The sequence below is a fragment of the Halichoerus grypus genome, chromosome 6, assembly GCF_964656455.1.
Source record: "Halichoerus grypus chromosome 6, mHalGry1.hap1.1, whole genome shotgun sequence".
Taxonomy (NCBI): domain Eukaryota; kingdom Metazoa; phylum Chordata; class Mammalia; order Carnivora; family Phocidae; genus Halichoerus; species Halichoerus grypus.
The window spans coordinates 34995629-35016932 of record NC_135717.1 but is presented as its reverse complement, the minus strand read 5'-3'; the positions used below and the strand labels follow the sequence as shown (position 1 = coordinate 35016932).

The 21304-nt window shown below is 40.3% G+C and overlaps 1 protein-coding gene across 22 annotated transcripts in view; it reads left to right on the top strand.

Annotated features, from left to right (window-relative positions):
- RBFOX1 (RNA binding fox-1 homolog 1) overlaps nucleotides 1-21304 on the top strand; it is a 1991091-nt gene that overhangs the window by 1443654 nt on the left and 526133 nt on the right. The window contains exon 1 of one of the 22 annotated variants that reach the window (XM_078074860.1): nucleotides 891-1011. The exons of the other annotated variants lie outside the window; for them this stretch is intronic. Within the exon in view, the coding sequence (XP_077930986.1) occupies nucleotides 994-1011 (18 nt within the window). The 5' untranslated portion in view covers nucleotides 891-993. Of the gene's footprint in view, nucleotides 1-890; nucleotides 1012-21304 lie in introns of those variants that run through there. 22 annotated transcript variants of the gene reach the window in all.

Genomic DNA, 21304 nt, shown 5'->3' with positions numbered 1-21304 from the left:
TGAACTGGCACAGAAGCCCCAATGGCCGTCCCCCCCCTGCCCCCCCTCCCCTCCCCGTCCTGGTACACACCCTGGCTGTGAGCCTGCACAGGGAGGCGGCCGCCCCTGCACAGCGATGGGCAGTGGCAGCTGCAGCTCCGGGAGCAGGCAGCCTGGGAGCCCGCAATGACACGGCCGAGTCGGTAGATGGCTGTAGACAAGTGTGCTGAGCCGTGGGGTATAAAGAGCAATGAGTCTGGGGAGGCCTTGACCAGACTGGATGCTGCTTTTATCTGAAGTACATTTAAAGAGATAAAGGGGAAGCCGGTTGCTGCACATGTTCCTTTCACTGCGGCTGGAGCTTTACTTTGAGTTTAAAAAAAAAAAAAAAATCTCAGATGCTGGCCTCCCAGAGTCACCGGCTCTGTGCCGATGCACTTGCCTCAAGAGGATCGGCCGCCTTCCTGTAAATTCCACCAGTGGGGACTTCCGTGAACCTCCCACCAGCCGTCAGGAAATGGTGTAGTGCACGCCTGTTTATGATTACACCATCGCTATTATTATTAATACTACCAGCGTATCACCAGGGTCTGTTCTCAGCACTCTTGCTGGCTGCCTAAAGTGTCCGGATTTGCTCATTAAGCAGCCACACCAAGAATTTGTTACCTAAGCAGCCTTGACAGGAAAGAGAGGAAAGGCAAGAGTTAGGAAGGAAAAGGGGAGGGGGGGGGAGAGAGAGAGAGACTGAGAGAGAGAGGGAGAGAGAGAGAGAGAGAGAGAGAGAGGCAGCCTGAAGCAAGTCACATCACACAGTGCCACTGAAGGAATGCTATCCTCATAAACTCATAAACAAGCACACCAAACCTTGTGTAAGGAAAGAAGAGGGGCTCTGAGGACTTGACAGGAAAAAGGCAAGATTTTCTACCCACTGGTTTCAGTTTTTCTTCCAGATACTCTTGGTGAAGTAAGGAGACTTCTGTTTGCTGACAGAGAGCCCTTGATTTCTCTTTCAAGATGATGATGTATTTGTGGGTAGGTAGTCTCTCTCTCTCTCTCTCTCTCTCTCTCTCTCTCCCTCTCTCGCTCTCCCTCTCTCGCTCTCTCTCCCCCCTCTCTCTCTTTTCTCTCTTTCTCTCTGATTAATAAATTGACTTCGGGGATAAAGATTGCAGCCCAGAGTAATCGCATTTTGTGTAAGGTGATTACGCTTGTGGCAGAATCATCTTGCTCTGCTATAGTACATGTGCTTGCATTTCCAGTGGGAGTTTAAGCAAGACCTGGTTCATTAGCATGAAGCTGCAATTTTATTTTCAGTTGCAAAAAGGAAACAAAAAAAATGTGTGGGGGAATGCATGGCTTTCTCTTTTCTTGAAACACTGTGATGGTGAATTCGGGGGAGGGGGGGAAGAGAGAGAAAGAAAGAACAGAAAGAAAAGGTCTGGAAAAGCCGGTTCAGACATGAAGCAAATTCTGCATCACTTGTAGCTGTGTGGAATTTTATTTAATTACCAAGAACGAACTGTTCTGAGTAGTGGTGCTTTTTGTTTGTTTGTTTCGTCCTGTTTTGTTTTGTTTTCTCTCACAAGTGACTACTTATTTGTCATTTTGGGGCCGAGTGTTGTAGATGAGAACAGCGTGTTGTGTTTACCTTAACCAGGTGTGTGTTCGTGTGGGTGTATTGTACAAGATTGGTTTTAAAAAAAGGTGGATTTCCCTGTACTTGTCTGGGCTTACGGAGAGGTATGTTGTCACCATTCGTGTGTGTGTGTTTGTGTTAGGAGATGGCATTCACATACAAACACGGAAGTGGAAACCAGTAGTTACGAATTACAATTTTTACTGTTGAGGCAATTTAGAAAAATAGCAACCTGCTACAAAAGGCTTAGAAAAATTCCTTAATCATGTTTTGGGGACAAATATACGTCCTGGTTTAGTTTGGCCACTGAAGGATCTGTGTGCCGTTATCAGCCGAGGAACCAAGACCCAGCTCTGTGATCTCCTGTGCAAGACGGGTGTCCCCCTCTTCCAAGGGAGGGAGGCATGTGCCACGTCAAACTCTGTCTTTTCCATCAGCATCAGCATCAGTGTTGGTTTCTGTTGTTCAGCATACTTAGAAAACCTCCTTTTTATTCCCCTCCCTCCAATTACTTTTCTAGCTCAACTCAGATCCAAGAACTTGCCTTTGCTGGAAGGAAGAAAGCTCTTTGTCGACTTCTTTGTTAATCAAGTCGTTCTGTGACCTCTGCTGGTGTCTCAGCCTGCCTCCCCCTCAGTGAGCTTTGTGATTTAGACTTTTTTCCCCCCTCTTCCCTCCTCTTTTCTTGTGGACCTTTTCCTTTGTAGTGACTTTGGCTTCATTTCCACCTGGTTTATTTTTGCACAATGCAATACAATGGCTTCTGCCAGTTGGGGACAGACTGTCTCTATTATTATTTTGTTTTCATTTTAGGGCAAGTTTCCTCTTCAAACTTGCCTATCACGAAAGACGTGTTTGGAAATACAAAACTACTGAATAGCATAAACTTAGCATGAACATAACAGAGATAGTTTCACCTGAAGACACTGGAATTCTCATACCATTTAATTGTGACGGCAGAGGCTGAAATGATTATAATTTTGAATGCTTACAAATGTTGATTTTTTCTAAGCACTAGGAAAATTTGTCACATGAGATCATAGCATCAGTTATTAAAGAAATGAGTATGCTAGCATTTCAAGAGAAGGAGTCTATTTTGGTTTTTGTTTTGTGGGTGGATTCTGGCTAATTGTAAACAAATTTCAGTTCCACTGTGGTGAGTAATGGTTTGCTGGTCACACTTTTTCTCTGAGTTGCTAAGTGGTGGTGTTGATTCTATTAAGTTTGCTGGCTCTTACACACGCACATGTTTGCAGCTCCATGCAGCGGGGAAAGCATTGCTGGCCTGGGCCCTCTCCTAGGTCCTAAAATCTGGCTAACCCAATTCCTGGTAATTAGTCCGTCTGTGACTTTTTAAAACCTGCACCCCCCAATTCCTGCTTTCCTCTTTCTGACCGATGCTTTTCGGTGCTACGTGTTCTTATTAACTGCATTTATCAAATTGAAAAATGTCTACTACCTTCCTGCCCTGTGCTCAGGAATTCTATTTACATCTTTAATTCAGATTTTTTGGTCTGCATTCAAAAAATGGCAGAGACTTTAAATGGGAACAGCTGGATCCATGCTGTTTAAGGAGATATGAATTAGCGAGCTAGCATTAACGCTATGAGGTTTGGAGGGTTTATCCATTCTTTTCTTTTCTTCCTTTTTAATGCAGAGGCTCTGCTGTTGCCTTCTAGTCTGTAAATAAAGATACTCTCAGTGTGGCTGATATCTCTGTTTTAGAGCTCGTGTGGCTTGAGGAAAATGAGTCTCAGCTATGCCCATGTATGAAAATAGTGTTTGCCGCTCTCTCACGGCTATCAAAATGAAAATGAAGGGACATGGAGACACAGTTAAACAGATCCGGCATCCAGTTTATTCCTGTCATTGTTTCTTAAATGTGTTAAGTAGTCTCTTGATGTGCACCTGTCTTAATAGCACACGATTTCAGCGAGTATGTTTTTATTTGGATTAAAAACTTTTCGTTGGGAGGTGTGGGATCAGGTGGGGTAGAATCCTCTTTCTTCTCCTCTATACCCACTCAGTCATTTTTGTATTTGTGGACCGTCTTCTCAGGATGTGAATGGAATGCTCCAGAAGAGTACTGATGAAAAGCACAGTTTAGCCCCCATAAGCCAGTCTGATAATGCATTTGCAGATGTGAAACACGGAAGTCTTTCAGCCCCATCTAACATTTGTATATCCTTTCCTTAAATTTCTTTAAGAAGTTTTTCCTATTAAAAAAAATAAGTTTTGTAGTTTCTGTTGTGCTTCGTTTCCCCAGTGTGAGGACAAGGTGGTGTACAGGGAAAAGAAAGTTGAGTGCTTTGGCACTGTTTTGCTAACCTCTGAGCAGTTTTGAGTCACCAAACTTGGGTACCGTGGAAGGGCTACCTGGGGACTTCCAGAGAAAGCAGGAAGTCACTTACACTGAGGCCCGAATCTGTGCAGGGTGCCAGGCAACACATCCCCTAGGGTAAGATAAAGCCTCTTGGCCAGTACAGTCTCCAACTCCACGGTGCTGATTCACCTGCACCAATATTAGTCTTTCTTGGGATACAGATGAGCTGTGCCTTCCCAGGGCTGGCAGCACAAACTGCCCATGGACACTCGCTCGTCGAATTTGGAGATAAGGTCCTATCTACTCTTTTCCTCAGGTCCTGGACCAAAGGGGCCCCAAATGAGACTCCACTGTGATGGGTATTTGCTTTTGACTTTGTTTGTTTTACTTTTCCCTCTTAAAATAGAGAACCATTTCTATTTTATTATTTCTACTCAGATTTTCTCGCCTGTGCACCAAGAGCTCTTTCTCTGTTCTTTGTACTTGTAGTTAAAATACTGCCATTTTTATTTTAACCTTTTAATCATTTTATCACATTTTAATCATCTTATCACATTTAATCACATGATTTTCCGCATCCTTTTATAAACAGAGTTTTATACATACGTATCTAATCTCAGAGAATCTCAGAGTGATGTTGAATAGGCAGGGGAGGAAACCAGTAACCCCAGTAGGCGGCACCGCTGCTTTTGACAATGCAGTTCAGTCACTAAAAAGGAAAAAAAAAAAAAAAGAAGGAGTAAACAAAAATGCATCTACAGGATCCTGGGGGTCTGGAATCCCCCACTGTGCATTACCCTTGGCAGGAACTCCACCGGCCAGAACATTCTTTTCTCAGACTGCTCTTAGCCAACTTTGGAAGTAGCTGAACTATCAGCCTGTCTCCTGCATTTTCACCCCCCATGCCGGGCATTTGAGGGGACCTCCTCTGAACTGCCCATTCTCTTTCCCGAATGCCTAAAGCTTTTTCTGTTCTATGTTCCGAATTCTAGCAATTGGTTATAAACCGGTTATAGAATGCCAGATTTATAATTTCTGCATAGATTAGAGTTTATGCATAAATTATAGATACAGACTCAGGTTGTTTTATGTTCTGGGGTCATCAAACCAATTTAATTTAAACCCCTTCGGGGCAGAACAACATCTCTTCCTCTTATTTTAACAATTTTCTTGCCGTTTTATTTCCAACAAAGTACATGCCCTTTTCAGTAAAAGTAGGCAACTAGAAGAAAATAAATAGCACTAACTCTTGTAGACCCTAAGATATATACCCAAATATTAACACTAATTTCTTATGTTTTTCTAACACACACATAAGTGCATGCACATTTATTTTCCCAATTTGGAAACGACATTGATTATAAGGATTTTAAGGCATACCATTGATTTAGTAGGAGGGCTTGTGGTTTGTTTGTTTCTGTGTGTAGCAGCAGAAATGCATTCACACCAAAAGGCCATATCAATTGTAAAACACATCTCAAGTTCAGATACATTAAAATGTGAAGAAGGGAAAAAGAAAGCCTCTGAGAGGGAATATTCTGTTTGAAAAAAATGAGACAACACTGTTGTAGAACTTACTGTTTTGTAACCGGCTTTCATCACTTAACATTTGGTGCCATTAGATATTTTCCACAGCAACATCTTTCATGTTTGCCTGGATGGTGTGCCCGTGTATAGGTACTCCACAGTTTAACCCATTTTTTAATTGCCAGTTGCCTCTATTTGTATAAATCTTTCCCAGGACCTAGCATGGTGCTAATATATACATGAAGCATTCAGTCGTTCAGTTTGTTGATTATTTATGAAGCCTTTATTGAGCACAGACTGTATTCCAGTCATTATGCTGTGCCTTGGAGAATACACACAGCAAGGCAGAGGCTATGCTAAGAATTTGGAAGAGCTGAAAATGGCAGGTTGATGGTGAACATTAATCACCTGTTGCCTGCAGTTCGCAGATTTGCTAATTATTTGTTCCTGCCTCCGATATTCGCTCTCCTTTGCCAAATCTAACTTTAGGACGGCCTCCTTTTGCATTGTGATTCCTTAGTTCTGCTTTGGAGGCCTGAGTATGCTCTGTTTTCCCCCAGATTCGTTGGCCCGTCAATCGAATGGTTTCTTTTTTGTGGGAACTGGTGCTAGAGATTTCTGGTGGCAACCAAAGAAAACATTTTTTGTTGCTGTTGCTGTTGTGGGGAGAAAGATTTCAGTGCTTTATCCCGAAGCTGAGAATTTCTATGTTTTCTACGACTGGACTGCTTTGTAGCAAAATGCCTCAGGAATACAAAGATGATTCCTTTTCCCAGAAATTCGTTTCTATTGACCTGGTGAGTTTATTTGGCACCCAGAGTGGTCACCATATGTCTTAGTTAGGGGCTCAGAAAAATGGACCCAGTCGACGCCAATTACTATGATGAAGAATCCCATCCTTACTCATCTCTTATCTTTCTTGACTGTAATTTATACTGAAATCCCCTCTTTTGTCTCTATATCCCCAGGGACATCTCAGAGCTCCCAACATACTCCCATTCTCTCAAACACTTCAACCACCATTCTCTTCCTCCTAAGCCAGCCCACCTCGTCTTCTTCAGTCCAACAAAGGAACACCTGTAATGTTGCTAAAAGATATTTTTAAACATTTGGAAAGAGCTGGTTTCCCAGCATCTCTGAGTCAGAGGTACCCATTTGTTTAGATACTCTTCACATACAAGAAGGCCAATTGGGATGAGCATCCCAACCTTCTGGGTGATGAGCAGGAAACTGGATGGACCAAAAGTTAATGAATGGGAGCTCATTTATGACTTACATCTTCTCTCCCTCTGGTTTAACCATTCATGGCCTCTACTCACTGCAGACTCTCTGGCAGAGGGAGTAATACGTTATTTTCCGCTTGAGCACCCAGAAGCCATTGATGTAAATTGGTACTTTTTTTATATTTTTATGAAATTCTGTTTACATGCACATTCCTCTTTGTCTGTGAAGTGATTCGTATCATAAAGCCCCATCCATTTTTCTTTCCAATCTAATAATGACACTAAACTCACTGAATTCTTGTGTCTAAAGATTCTTGCAAAAATAACGGGTCATCTATATAGGGCAGCAAAACATGGCATTACATCGAAGGAAACAAAATAAAATGGGCCAATGCTTTCTCTCAGTAGGAAATTCTCAGCACGAGGCTTATGGTCCTTTCTGATATTGATATATTGATATATATATATCAATATGTATGTATGTATATATATATACATATATATGTATAAAGACTTGTAGTCCTTTCTGATATTGATATGTTGATATGTATATATGTCAATATGTATGTATGTATATACACATACATGCACACACATATATGTGTGTATATACATGTATATATATACATACATATATAAAAGCAAAACCTGATGTGTATTGATATAAAAGGGTTATATAGGCTTTATGTTTAACTTTTAAACACGGTCACTGGCCAACTCTGCAGGTTCTTTAGCTCTGGCAGATGGTAAAAAACCGACTTAATGTGAAGCAGCCCTTCTATTCTTCATTTTACATTTGGAGCAGTGTTTCATACATACACCTTTAGAAAATTTCACAAACCTCCAGACAAATACTTGATCAAACGATGCAGGTTTGAACGACATAAGCAAATTAGTTTCTGTACAAACCTTGTGTCCCCATTCAGAGAAGAACAAATTGAAAAATTGATATTCAATACCAACAAGATAATTTCGGGAAGCAATAGAGCATTGTTTTGACAACTAAGGAACATGAAGCTTTTAGGACAATTAGAGGAAGAATTGTAGATTGTGCTTTCCATTTATTATCCAAAGGCATCTTAGGTAGAAATGCCAGAAAACAATTGGGAAGGAGAGGTAGGTGTAGGAAGGAAGAGGAAGATCTGGAAATGGTTGGCAGAGATGTAATGCTATTTCAAGTGGTGATATGCATTGGAGAGCATACACCACAGCCATCTCCGCATTCTGAATCTCATGTTCCTCATGGTTTTATCACTTAGAGTCAGACTTTCGCATTTTATATGTTGGATTGACACCTCTAGGTACCTTGATGTGGCGATTTCTGTATCCCTTTTGCAGTTTTTTATTATTGATGTATTTTTCATCCCACTTCAGTGTCTGCCAGTGGATTAGGTGGTATGGCTGAGATGGAAGGTGGCCTTTGATAAGAGCAGAATATAAAAGAGTGGGGTGGGGGCAGGAAGAACTCTCTGCTTATATTTAAATAACTTGCTATGGATAATATATTGATTATTTGTTCTCTTTGGTTACCCAAAAGTTTTGCCCCCATCTCTCAATACCTGAAGAACAGACTTTGCTTTTCCAATACCTCCAAAGCAAATGTTCCTTGCAGAATAGTCTTTTTACTATTAAAGAGTGACCTGCAATTCTATTATTTGCAAATCTATTTATATTTTACTGGCAAAGTTCGTAATTTGTTCTAGCTAAAATGTTCTGTCTTAATAGGACCCATGACAAAATGAAAATTTGGCTAAATTTTTATCAGTGAATTGGAGTTGCATGCTCTCTTACATTTGGCTGTTTCTTTTCTAATTCTCTGAATTATACTGTGAGTCCTTTCATGGAGGAAGTGTCTCGAGCCTTCTCTCTTCTTCTCTGTACAGGGATGTCGTGATACACACTAGGTGGGAGCTCAAAGTATGTTTATTGATGATGATTATGTTTACAAGATCTTGATGTATCACTAAACAAATAGAAATTTGTTTTCATTCATTTGCTCAAAAATAATTACAGAGAATTTCTAATGTGTCAGATATCGTGTGCGCTGAGTGTTGGGGACAGAGGGAGCATGATATGGTTCCAGTCCTCATGGAGTTCAGGAAACAGATAAAATAGAACAAAACAAAGCACAAGTGGTAACAAAGGAGCAAAACCAGTAGAAAAAGGGTTTTATCTAAGACTCATGGTGCAGAACTAAGTTGAGTTCAAAAGGGGAATATATGGATTCACATATCTGAGAAGTCCAAAGATAGGTGTTTAAGGGCACCTGGATGTTAAGTCATGTCATTGGGACTCAGGCTTTGTTTCTCAGGTCCACTTTCCTGTGTGCTTCCCCCACAAGGTGGCTAAGATGGCCACTGGTGGCTCCCAGCTGACATCCACTGTGATGGCAGCCCCAATGGATGGACCGCATTCATCCAAGAAGTAGGGGGCTCTGAGAGAAGTTCTGGGAGCAATTCTGTCGCTCCTCGGGCGCGTCACCTACCCACCCCCAACCGATTCCTGAGACTTAATATCCATGCCCGGGTAAAACATTCACTATTCGGAACCTAAGAGTAGGCTCAGCTCCAAGAAAACATGAACTGAGAGTAGGGGAGAGGTGGTTTCCCAGGAAATATTAAAGAGCTGTTACCAGAAGGAGAAATAAATGTTGGTTAGGTAAAAACAACAGATGCCCACTACACAAATAAATAAACATTATAACTGCAGCTTATAATGAGGGCTAAGACACAAACCACAAGGGTGCTTGGGTAGTACCACAATGGGAGGGGTATTAGGAATAGTGACATCAGGCATGGTATATCCAAGAAGGGGATCTTCTCAGCTGAGACCTGGGGATTAGGAGGCTGCTATCAGGGAGGACGCTGCTAGATAGAGGTGGTAGCAAGGAGGACATTGAGTGCAACCAAGTTCCAGAAGGCCAGGTTGGCTGAAGCTCAGGGCACAAGGGAGTGTGGCCAGAGAGAGAGTTCTGAGGGGTGCAGGAACCCAGATCACACTGGGTTAGAGCTGCATAGCACTTCGTGTAATATCAGAAACCCACACCTGCCATGCATTCTAGAGTTAAAGCAAGGGGCAGGAGGAGTTACAGAGAATTGGGGAGAAGACAAGAGGGTGACCTTTTTTTTTCCTTTGAAAAGTGTTGGAGCGAGTTGGAGCATTAAGTAGTTGTTTTACTCCTAGGATCTTAAGCACCTCTCCATCTGCTACAAATAACTGAATTCTACCCAATTTGACTTTGCTGCCACTCATCAAAGGCAAGCCCACGTATGTACTACACCCACAGCTTCACTACATCTAGCTCAGATCCCTATTTTCAAAGAAACCTGATCCTCAGACCTCTACAATGACTCCTTCACGGATGCTGAATCAGCAGGCTTCTCCTGCTTATTTACCAAAAAACTCTGATGAGGAAGGAGGTGGATAAAGGAGAAACTCAAAAAAAGGAACAGTGTGTGGAACATTGAAATCCCGAGGTCACCTGCAGAGCTGGGGAGAATGGAATGGGGACTCCTTGAATAAATCACAGTGCTTTCCACAAGGTTTGCTCTGTCCAGTACCAAGCACCTCTGGTTGCCAATCAAAAATACAAAACTGTTTAATAATGGTGAGTGTTGTTAGGAATTTCAAGTATCTTCAAGGGCATTTGACTTAAATGAGCTCAGTGATGGAGTATTCAAGTAAAGAGAGTGTTGTTAATGTGCTAAATTAAAAGGCTAATCAAAGAGGCAAGTGCTACAAATGAGAACAGGAACACAATTAGTTAATGGGGGATTGAGAGGAAGACGGGAGGGAGGTGTTTTTGGGTTTTTTTGTTGTTTTTGCTGTTGTTTTGTTTTTTGTTTTTTGGGTGTTTTTTTTTTTTTTTTTTTTTTTGGTTTTGTTTTCATATGTGTGATAGCTTCAGATTTTCCCTGAAGCCTTCAATATTTTAAACCAATGAAAGGGGCAAAGACTCTTATGCCATTCTGTCATTTGTAACATTAAGCCAAAAGCAGCCTACTTTACTTTATGACAAAAAGAAATTGTGTGTGCACACACGCCTAGGCACTCAGACATCCCTGTCATTTATCATATGCAGGTAATAACAAGTTTCTTAGTGTATTATAATCATTAAGACATTATAATCATTAAGATCATGGACTTTGTGGTAAATCGGACTGTTTTCAAAATCAGGCCCTTCCAGTATTATATACACGTAACCCTCAGTTTCTCCAAATTTAACTCAGGCTGATGCTAACACATGAGGTTGCCGTTTATCTGGTGCTGAGCTGGATTGCTGAGTGGCCATCCTGGTTTCCTTCCAGCCAGCAGCCTTCTCTGTTAGTTGCTCCTTCCTTCTAGTGGGTCAATGCCTATATGATCTTTCTTGCTAAATATTTTGCCTGTCACTCTTTCCTAGCACTATTTTTAAAAGGATGTGGTGAAATCAAATGATGCATTGCAAGAAGGGTCCTCATAAATCATACATAGCAGGTAGTAGGTGTTAGGGAAAAGTTACCTATAACCACGGTCACCACTGTTAGTACAACAAACCAAATCCCCTGCATGGGTGAGTGAGGGTGTGCACAGCTGCAGGGGTGACTCCCCCATCTGTCCACAGTGGGAAATGGTTCAAAGAGCATGGAGCTTTGGAGCCAGCTCAGTATGGGTTCAAATTCATTTTGTACCAGCTCCTCACTGTGTGACCTCAGACATCTTACTAAACCCACTTTAAAATGGAGGGTAATACTTGAAAAAGCATGAGGATGAATTGACAGAACCATTTTTATTGCTTAGCCCAGTGCTTTGCTCTGAAATGTGAGACTTTAGGCTCCTTTCCCCCCCATTACTAAATAAAACTCATAAGCAGAGGGGGAAAAAAGCTTCAGAGAGAGGTGAAGAGGAAAGAAAACAGAAGATGAAAGCAGATTTTAAATTTGGCTGTAAAGGAATGAATTAACATCGAGTCTTTGTATCTACATCCTGAAAAATGGGTAGAAGAAAATGCCCATGAAAAGTGTTCGCCTTTAAAAAAGAATTATGATTATTCTCTTTATGAAAACAAAAGTTTATAACTGGGCATTATAAAATTGGAAATATGAATAAGAACATTAATCTCCCAAACCTATCACTCACTACTGTTAATATTTTGATGTATTTCTGCATCTTTTAAAAGATCAATATACTTGAATTTACTTGGATATCCTTTTCCTTCAAAAATTAGAGTCACACTAGAAATATAATTTCAAAATACAAATTATTTTACAAACAGTTTCTGGTGTTACTACATATTTTTGAAAATATGAGTTTTTAAAGTTTGTGTCATTTTTTAGCATTTGGATATAATATAATTTACTTACCCATTTCTTATTTTTGGATTTTTTTTTAACATAGTCCATGATAAATATTAATGAAATGAACAGTAACGACTTTAAAATGTACCAAGTGGGCAAAGGAGGATAAGCAGACGAATCAGATGGAAAAATCAAATGGCCATAAATATAGGACATTATGTTCATCCTCCCCAATGTCAAATAAATGTAAACTAAGACCAGTTTTTTTTTTTTTTCAAATTGAGAGAAATTTTTTTAAGGATAATATACTGAATGCTTGCCAGAGTTTGACAGTACTCATTCTCAGGCATTAGCTTGCAAGTATAAAGTATTTTTTAAAAACAGAAAAGCTTGTACTTTATGACCCAACTAAGGAGTATTTCCCAAGGAAATCAGAGACACAGGAAAAAAAAAAATTATGTACAAGGATACGTGGTACTAAGTTATTTAAATATACTAAATATTTTTTCAAGCTTTCATTTGGAAGTTTCCATACAGACATTTCTTGGCTTGTGTAGGACCCATCCCCATAGCTAGGAATCTATCCTTTCTGCACCAGCATGGCACAGACAGAAACTCAGCCCGTGCTGTGCCAGTTCTCCTTTAGCCTGGAGGAATTCATGATGCAGCATTGTGATTGGAGAATGCACTACTCATTGAATAAGATGGAATTCAGGAAAAAAATAATACTCATTTGCGATGGCAAGAAATCTCCGAGTTCCATTCCAGAGCATTGATAATACTGATCACAGAATATAGCAGTGCATACATAAGTGACATCAGAGTATTTTAGATGCAAGAAGGGGCTCAGAGAGGGAGATGTAGCCAAGTTTATACACTCAAAAGCATGTATAGAAGGAAAGTAAACCACATATTAAAAAGTGACACTTTTTGAAAAGATCATAACAGTTGTTAAGACAAAGATGAAAGTTTATCATAAGGTTATTAGGAGATGCATTTTGTGAGAGCAAGACTTTAAGGCATGTAGACTAAGTATTCAGTGTATGGCGTATTTTTTTAAAGTGTTTGTTTGCCACTAAAGATAAATGCGGAGTTTGCTCCCAAGCCTGTTCCCATTCCCAGCCCCTCTTGATGTTAGAACTTGGCTACTGCCCAGCATCAGCAGCAATGATTTGCAATTTCTGACTTCTAAACCAGAAACATTTGGCTCTGGTCTGTTTGCATCCTAAGTCCAGGGATTGTACAGTTGGTGAATTGTACCCAGGCATGGAGCCAAGGATGAAATCTAATCTTTGCTCCCCTTTGCCCCCCTTATCAAACCATGTACCACAGTCTGGAGCTGCATCCACCCAGAGGCAAGGGTGCCATTTTCTTTGCACAAAGATGAGATAAGCTGTCAGTTCGTACACCTTCCAGCCTGCCCAGAGAAGGGTGCCTTTACCTAATTCACAACAAAACAGTGTAGGCAGGCAAACTCCTGCCAGAGTCTGCTCTTTCTCTCATCAAAAAGAAATACTCCTCTCGCTCTTAGGCATCAGATACCAGCTCAGCTGCTATTTGCAGGGGCTTTCCTCATGAAAATTCAAATTTGAGAAGGGAGATGAAAACGTCTACCTTGATTCTAACTTCGTAGAGGAACTCTGTTCTGTATATATCCATAGACTATTGGATTCCATTAGCCTCTATGTGAAGAGGGATCTGATATTGAGCCTAAATCTTTCTGAAAGCCTTAGAATTGTCTTTAGTGAAGTGTTAAATAGTAGCCTTCAAGTATTCACTTTTTAGATGTCTTCACAGGATTTAAAGGAAGAATAAAACATGCCAGGATATTTATGAATCATGAGATTTAATAGAGACCAAAGTGGATCTTATTATTGATGTGCTTACTGCTTCATTAAATTCCCCTTAAGGTTTGCGGCATGGATATGGATCATTTGCAATAATAATTATGCAGTGATCGATTGATTGGGTCTGACATTGCACTTGTCACCTTGAAATGCAAAATCCATCTATTTTCAACAGTGTGAACATTTCTCGCTAATCTTACACACCAGCATGCAATAGTTTATTTTATGGAGAAAGTACAATTTATAAAGTTTGGAGACTTAACATTAACCTTTTGCTAAAAACTGAAGTATCACTTGTCATTTTACAAAGAAATAAAAATCATCCAACCAGCAATTTTTTTGAGATTAGAAAACAGAGTCTAATTTCAAAATAACTTTTCAAACCAAAAATGCATGTACTTCAATTGAGTGCTACAAGTGTATTGTGAGCATTGCAGTTGACTGAGCCCTTCCCACAGACAGTGGCTGATACAATTGCAAGCTTGAAGCTAATTCTGCTTGTGTGCGCGCCCACACACGCACACCTGCTTACCTTTATTTCCACACCTAACTCTCTAAGTAGTTCTCTCTATTCCTGAAAACGATAATGGAAAATTCTGTTTCTGAAAAGCGTGGGTGCTTCCCAAGATTTCTGCACAAGATATTACTGTATGTTTTACCACTTGAAGATTCACACATTTTTTTCCAAGTTGTGATTTTTTTTTTTTAAATAGGGAGTGGAAAACTAGTGACCTCATTCTCTTGCATTTTCATCAACTTTGATTTCCAGAACTTGAACTGTATTGAAGTGATGACATGGCCAGTCTGAAGTGAGTTTAGCAGCGCATAATTATGCATGGAGTTGCTTACGAAGGGCGAGGCATTGGGCCTCATGCTGGATAAAACAACAAATGAAGTTGGTGTGACCTTTTATCCACATGGAACTTAGGTTCTAACAAAGAAGTGACCCACCTTCAGTCTTACTGAATTTAGAAATGCAATATAATAATTGGCATGAATGAGATTCACAACATATTAATCAATTAAGGGATGATAAATGAAAAAAAGGAATATATACTAAGGTCCCCTTTGAAATATATTAAAAATAATGATATGAAGAAAGGTATGATTATTATCCCCATGATGCATGTTATGAATTTGAAGACGAGCAAGGTTAAAAATTCCTAAAATTTATGAGCTAATAAGTATCAGAGAGCCAGAATATGAACCCAGAAAGTCATTCTGCAGAGGCCATGCTTTGCACAATTTATTTCTAGAAGTGTGTATACACACCAAGATGGTATGGCTGGTTGCTATTTTCTTCTTTTCGCTTCCCTCAGTTTCGAATTTTCCCTGTTATGTATATGTGATATTTACATAATAAAAACAGTTTAGAGAAATATAAATAAATAGAAAAAATAAGCCTCCTATAGGACATAATAACCAGCAGGCATCATAGTATCAGAATTTGTAAAGAACGACCTGCAAGGTACTGAACAATATTTCGGAAGTCTCCAGTCCTGGGACCTAAAATGAATTTCCCTCTAAGCCACGAGGAACTACCGGTACCTAATAACATCATTTGCCAAAGCTCTTCCCAAGTGTGGGAACCCTCAAGCAGCTGTTTCTGCTTGCTGACCCAAGTCTCTCTTTCAAACATGCACAGACACCTAGAGTCTGCCAGCCAATAGCTGGTTCAGACAATTTTCCCTCCTATTCCATAATAACAACAAGAGTAAAAAACAGAATTTAACCTTCCTCTTGTGTTTTTCACATATATAGTCTAAAGTCATCTGTTAAAACAATCCCAAATATTAGCTGAATAATGTATCTAATATATATGTATATATATATATATATATATATATATATATATATATATATATAAATTAAGCCCAAGTTAAATAATAAAAACAGCATTCATATATGGAATGCCAGGTGCTACATCGAAGACTTTGCATTATTAAACTTATCCCCATCTCCCCTCCCACCCCATCCAACAGAACTGAGAATATAACGTGGTGCAGAAAGTTACTGCAGCTTCTCATGGGGCAGAATCAGCGCAGTCCACAAAAGCTTCTAAGTGAATCGGGCACCTTACCTCATCCCCATCAGGAGATGACCACCCCTCTGATTAGGATGGGCTGTTCTAATTCTGAGATGGAGGGAAGCTGTATCAGGGTAATAGACGAGAAAAGTGATATTTAGAAAAGCAAAATAACTTGCTCAAGTCTGGTTTGCCTGGCTTCAAAATTAACGGTAAAAGTGGGATGAGAATGTTGAGCTTCGGTAGTCAAGTCAGGACCTCTTTCTACTCGCTTGCTAACTCCTTAGCGTGGATATTCCAACTAGGGCACCCAGAGACAAGTGTTTTTCATGTGGGTTACATGTGCATGGCCAGTGGAGATAGGGACGCTAAACCAGGGGACTCTAAGCCCAAAGGTGTCTGATGAATGGCGTTAAACAGATACACAGCAAATAAAAAGGAAAACTAATGAATTAGTTAAACCTGTATTTCTCATGAGCAGGCACTGTTCTTGTCAGTGGGTATGCAAAAGTAAGGAGACAGAGAAGATCATCCATGGCATGAAGCTTGCTTTCCATTGTAAGAGATAGGCCATAAACAGGCAAAGGAAATATATGAATGCATGATAGCAGTCTGTGATAAGTGCTCTGAGGGACAGAAATGGGATTTGAGATAGAGTCGTCAGGAAGGGCCTCTTGGAGGAGGGGATGTTTAAGCAGATTCCCAAAGTGAATCCAGCTGTACAAAGAGCCAGTGCAAGAACATTCTAGGCAGGAGGAGCAGGAAGTGCGGAGTCTCCAAGGCTGAAAGAGATGGCCAAGTTCAAAGTTAGAGCAGCTGGAGGGTAGTAAGCAAGAGGGGGAGTGGCACGTGATGAGGTCAGAGAGAAGGTGGGGCCTTCCATGAGGAGCTGAAAGGGCAGGTAGGGAGTATGTGTAAAAGCGTAGCACATTCTGGACATGGTATTAGCTCGGAAAGAGTTGGGAAGGAGGCCACCCAGGGTGAGAGCTTGACCTCATCTAGAACTTCTTGATTATTGTCCGTCATCCTCCTTCTTCAGGATGGTTTATTTTTTTTAAACATCTTTATTGAAGATTAATTAACACCTACTAAACTGCACACATTTGAAGTGTACACTTTGGTAAGTGTTGAGGTCTGTGCGTACCCAGGAAGCAGTCACCACAATCTGGAGAGTGAGCATCTCCATTCTCAAGTGTTCTCCTGCCCCTCTGTCATCTCTCCCTCCCGCCCTCCCCAAGGCAGCCGCTGATCTGCTTTCTGTTTCTATACATTAGTTTGCCTTTTCTAGCATTTTGTATAAATGGAATCATGGAGTAGGCGGGGTTACTTTTTATAGCCGTTAAGCCTACACAGAATTCGAGTCTTCTAATCTTTTTCTCATATGTGTCCTTTGTGTCTGAAAAGGATCTTAAAAGTCGTTTAACAATAACCTCTTTTTCTACAGTTGAGGTCTTAGAGCGTGTGTTTGCTTGACTCTGAAGAGTTGAGGGATTTTCCTGACTTAAAAAGGCAGAGTTTTGCTCCCCTTACCTTTTCTCCATTATTATTTCAGAATATACCATTGACCTAGAAAAGATAAAGGGGGATGAAAATGACAAAAAATTGGGGAAGTGGGAACAGAGTGACAGAGAAACAAACCACAGGAAGATGCTGCTTAATGCTTTTGGTCTCAGAAATAAGATTCAGGGATGACCAATCTTGAGCTAATTAGAATAAAATAAAATACATCTTACTACACTTGCGGTTGACGTAATTCAATCTCTGGTGATTCAGAATGGCCTTGGGGTCATCATGACGTCAACTCTGGAATCAGAAGCGTGGCAGAAAGGGGTTACTAGAGAATTCACGTTCAGGGAGGATGCGCATGTGTGTGCTAACACACATGTGTTCACCATTCTCCCCAGTAACAATAAGGAGCTAACTCATTTATATTTTATTTATGTACAATTTATGCTTTGCTGCTTCCCAAAGAATTTGAAAGCACTCACAAGTTGCAGAACAATGTAAAGGATGACTTTTAGACGTTAACCTATACAGAAGCCAGATATAAAATTTCTCCATACATCCCTTTATCAAGCCTTTTTCAGGTACACACTTATTAGACACCTACTGTCTCCAAGATATTTTTCTAGGTACTGGTATACCCAGTGGTGAACAAAATAATTACTTCAGTCTCTATATTTGTCTGCACGTGTTTGTGTATTTGAGCGTGGTTCCCTGGGATTTGTTAAATATATTATGAATTGATTATACAACAAGAAAGCCAGTCCTATGCAGAGGAGGATGTTAAATTAATATACCAGTTTGACAACAGCCGTTGCAATTAAAAATGCCCATACTCTTTGATCTTCTAATTGCACTAGGAGAAAGTTATCTTAGAGTTACACTCACCCATGTGCACAAAGATGCGTGCATAATGAGGCCCATGTAGCCTTGCTTGTTGATCCTAAATGCTCATCAAGGTAGAACTGGTTAGACAAGTCATGAGACATACTTAGGATTGAATACTATGCATTTATGAAAAGCATGATGTTGACTCACTTGCACTGCCATTGAACAAACTCTTAGACATATCGTTACGGGTGTGGGGGCAGGAGGGAGCAAGAAGCATACAGCATGGGTGGTAGGCTTCCATTTGTCAATAGGGTGGAAAGGGGCTATATCTGTGCTATGTAACAACACAAGACACAACTTCAGAAAAGTTGCTGCGGATCAGGGGAGCTAGGATGGACAAAGGGTAATCTCTTTGCATTATTTTAAATATTTACAGTGTACACGCGTGGGATTTCAGTTTTGTTAAGCTAGTTTTAAAAGTAGATACATAGATAAAATGATAAGTAAAGGACACACAAAGATTTTCTAATACTTAGCTTAGGGTGTCTTATAATGATTTTATGCAAAAGTCCCCTCAGGTTTCTATTCTGTCTCCCTTCCCCCTTTACAAACAAAAGGGGGTGGGGTATCCCCGCAACCACACCCTCTCATCAGATTCCCCTACTGCCAATGAAATTAATGATCTGTTAACTGCTTCTCAGAACCCTAAAGCAGCATGGAGCCTTGAAGGAAGGGGATGCCCCCTGGGTGGATACATTGCACCTGGACAGTGATGCTCCTTTGGGTCACCGAGGGTGGGCATTTGTGAACCAGGCGTGGGACTAGGGGGCTCTCAGCTCAGAAGAGGAGGATCTCTGTGACTGGGGACTGGGAAAGGGGGATGAGAGAACTTCATGGTACCCAGGGATCCCAAGCTCAGACTTAGGACAAGGGATCCTAAGAAGAAAGCCATGCAGGAACACAACTTCCTCCTCTATTTAATAACAGTGGTAGATTCAAGGAGTGAAGGGGCTCAAGGCAGAGAAAAAAAGGAGTGATTCCAGACAAGAACAGAAATTGAGGTTAGCCCTTGGGGCAGTTTCATTCATTCATTCATTCATTCATTTAACAAATATGAATTAATACTTTCTTTGGGGCAGATGCTGTGCTCCATGCTGGGCATGTGATGCAGGGAACGTTGCAACAAAGTCACTGCCTTCATTGAACCTTCAGTTTCATGCTAAGGAGAGAGTCATGTGTCAGATAATCTCTCAGACAAATATACAGTTATAAACTGTGATAGGGATTATTGAAGAAGCTTGCAGCGTGAAACATAGGGGACTGATCATGTCACAAGAATAGAGGAGTTCTCGTTCTCCTGTTTATTTAAAAGTCTACTACTCTTAACAAATAATAATATCATCCACTTTACAGTCGAGGACACTGAGGGACAGAGAGATGAAGTTCATTGCCCCTCACAGCAAGTATGGGTGGAGTTAGGACTTGAACAAACTAACACAGGGCTCAAGCTTAAAGAGAGATTGAGTCTGCACAGGGGGTTGTTTTAAGTGTAAAATCCACGACCTTCATGGTTAATAGTAAACAGAGATCCATGCTCAAGTGGTTAATAGTGAGCAGAGATCTCTAAGCACAAGGATTAATCTAGTTGCTTTGGTGACATTTGGAGTATGAATTCGGGACAGGAAGGACCCTAAACCATATCCACTGCCCATAATTAAATGAAGCAGAGGAAAGACAAAGTAGAGACTGTTACTAACAGTCTAGATACAAGACTGTGATTATTTTTTTTGTTTTTATAAAAATAATGTGACAAAATGATAACGCCACAGGAGAAAAATTAGTGACTAAAAAATGAAGTGTCTGTCTGTATTTACTTGAACCCCCAAAGCAGTAATAGGTGGTAAAGGATGTGGTGTTTTTTCCCGGGGACACTGACAATGAAAAATTAACATTCTGAACCTTTGGTTGTGGATGGACCAAGGTATTGATATAGCCCCTGAAATGAGGTATTGAACAATCTTTCTGGGAGAAAGTCTTTATTCCTTTCTTATTCTTCTAGAAGGACATGGTGCCAAAAAAAAAAAAAAGGTTCAGAAAAACTGCTCTTCTCAAAAAGCCAAGAAACTGTGGTTCCCTATTTTGGGACATTTGGCAAATCTCATTTTCCTACAGATGTTGTTGGACATAAATTGATGATTTCAAGAAGCAAATAGAATATTCTGCAATGCTTGGTATTAAGGAGTTCAGTGTGATCAGATGGGGCTTTGTCAAATTGAAGTATTTGAATTAACTCACACCGTAAAAGTGAAAGTATAAAGCTTTGCTTTTCTTCCGAGCTAATCAATGAAGATTAATATTCTATGGGAACCTGATTTTACAGATGGAGCTGAGCTGTACTATTTTCCCTTCCATTTTTTCCTCATAGTAAATAAATCATTTTTATTATACTGTATGAATTTACTTAGCTCTTTTAATAGCCTTTGTAAGAATAATGCTTCCTTTGATTATATTACATTTTTAAATGTGTGCCATGTGTAATACAATTCTGCTGTTGGGGGGAGGGGGTAGTGAGAAGAGAAGACTTGCCGAATATATCAGCCTCACGAGCTTATCCCCTGTGTTCTAAATCAGATGAAGAAATGTCTGGGTACCCTGGGAGTTTTAGGAGTAAATTACTAAGTGTTTACTCGGATAAAAAGGGTTCATACCTGTGCCTTGTCTAAAACTTTTTCTACTGGGGAGGATTAGATTAATCTGAAAGGACTTGGTCTTTGTAAAACTGTTCTGGTTGTTATTTTGTACCGTTTTTATCTTCAAGGTGCTGGCAAATTTATTTGATTTCTTTTCCCTTAAAGGATGGAAATAAACTTTGTAAGTCCAGGGCTAACATCCACACAGTATGAGTTGATCAGCCAAATTGAGAAGCTGCTGACTGGTTGACTTGGCATATACTGCAAGTAGTCTCATTCACAGTTGATAAACTGATTTCTGACCCTGCGTTCTTGGAGGCTTAGCCCTTGAAGGACAGATACAGGAGGGGCAAAAGGAGGGGGAGCAAAGGAGGGAGAAGCAGGTAAGAAAGAAGGAAGGAAAAGCAGGAGAGGGAGGGAGGGAAAGCAAGAGAAACAGAGAC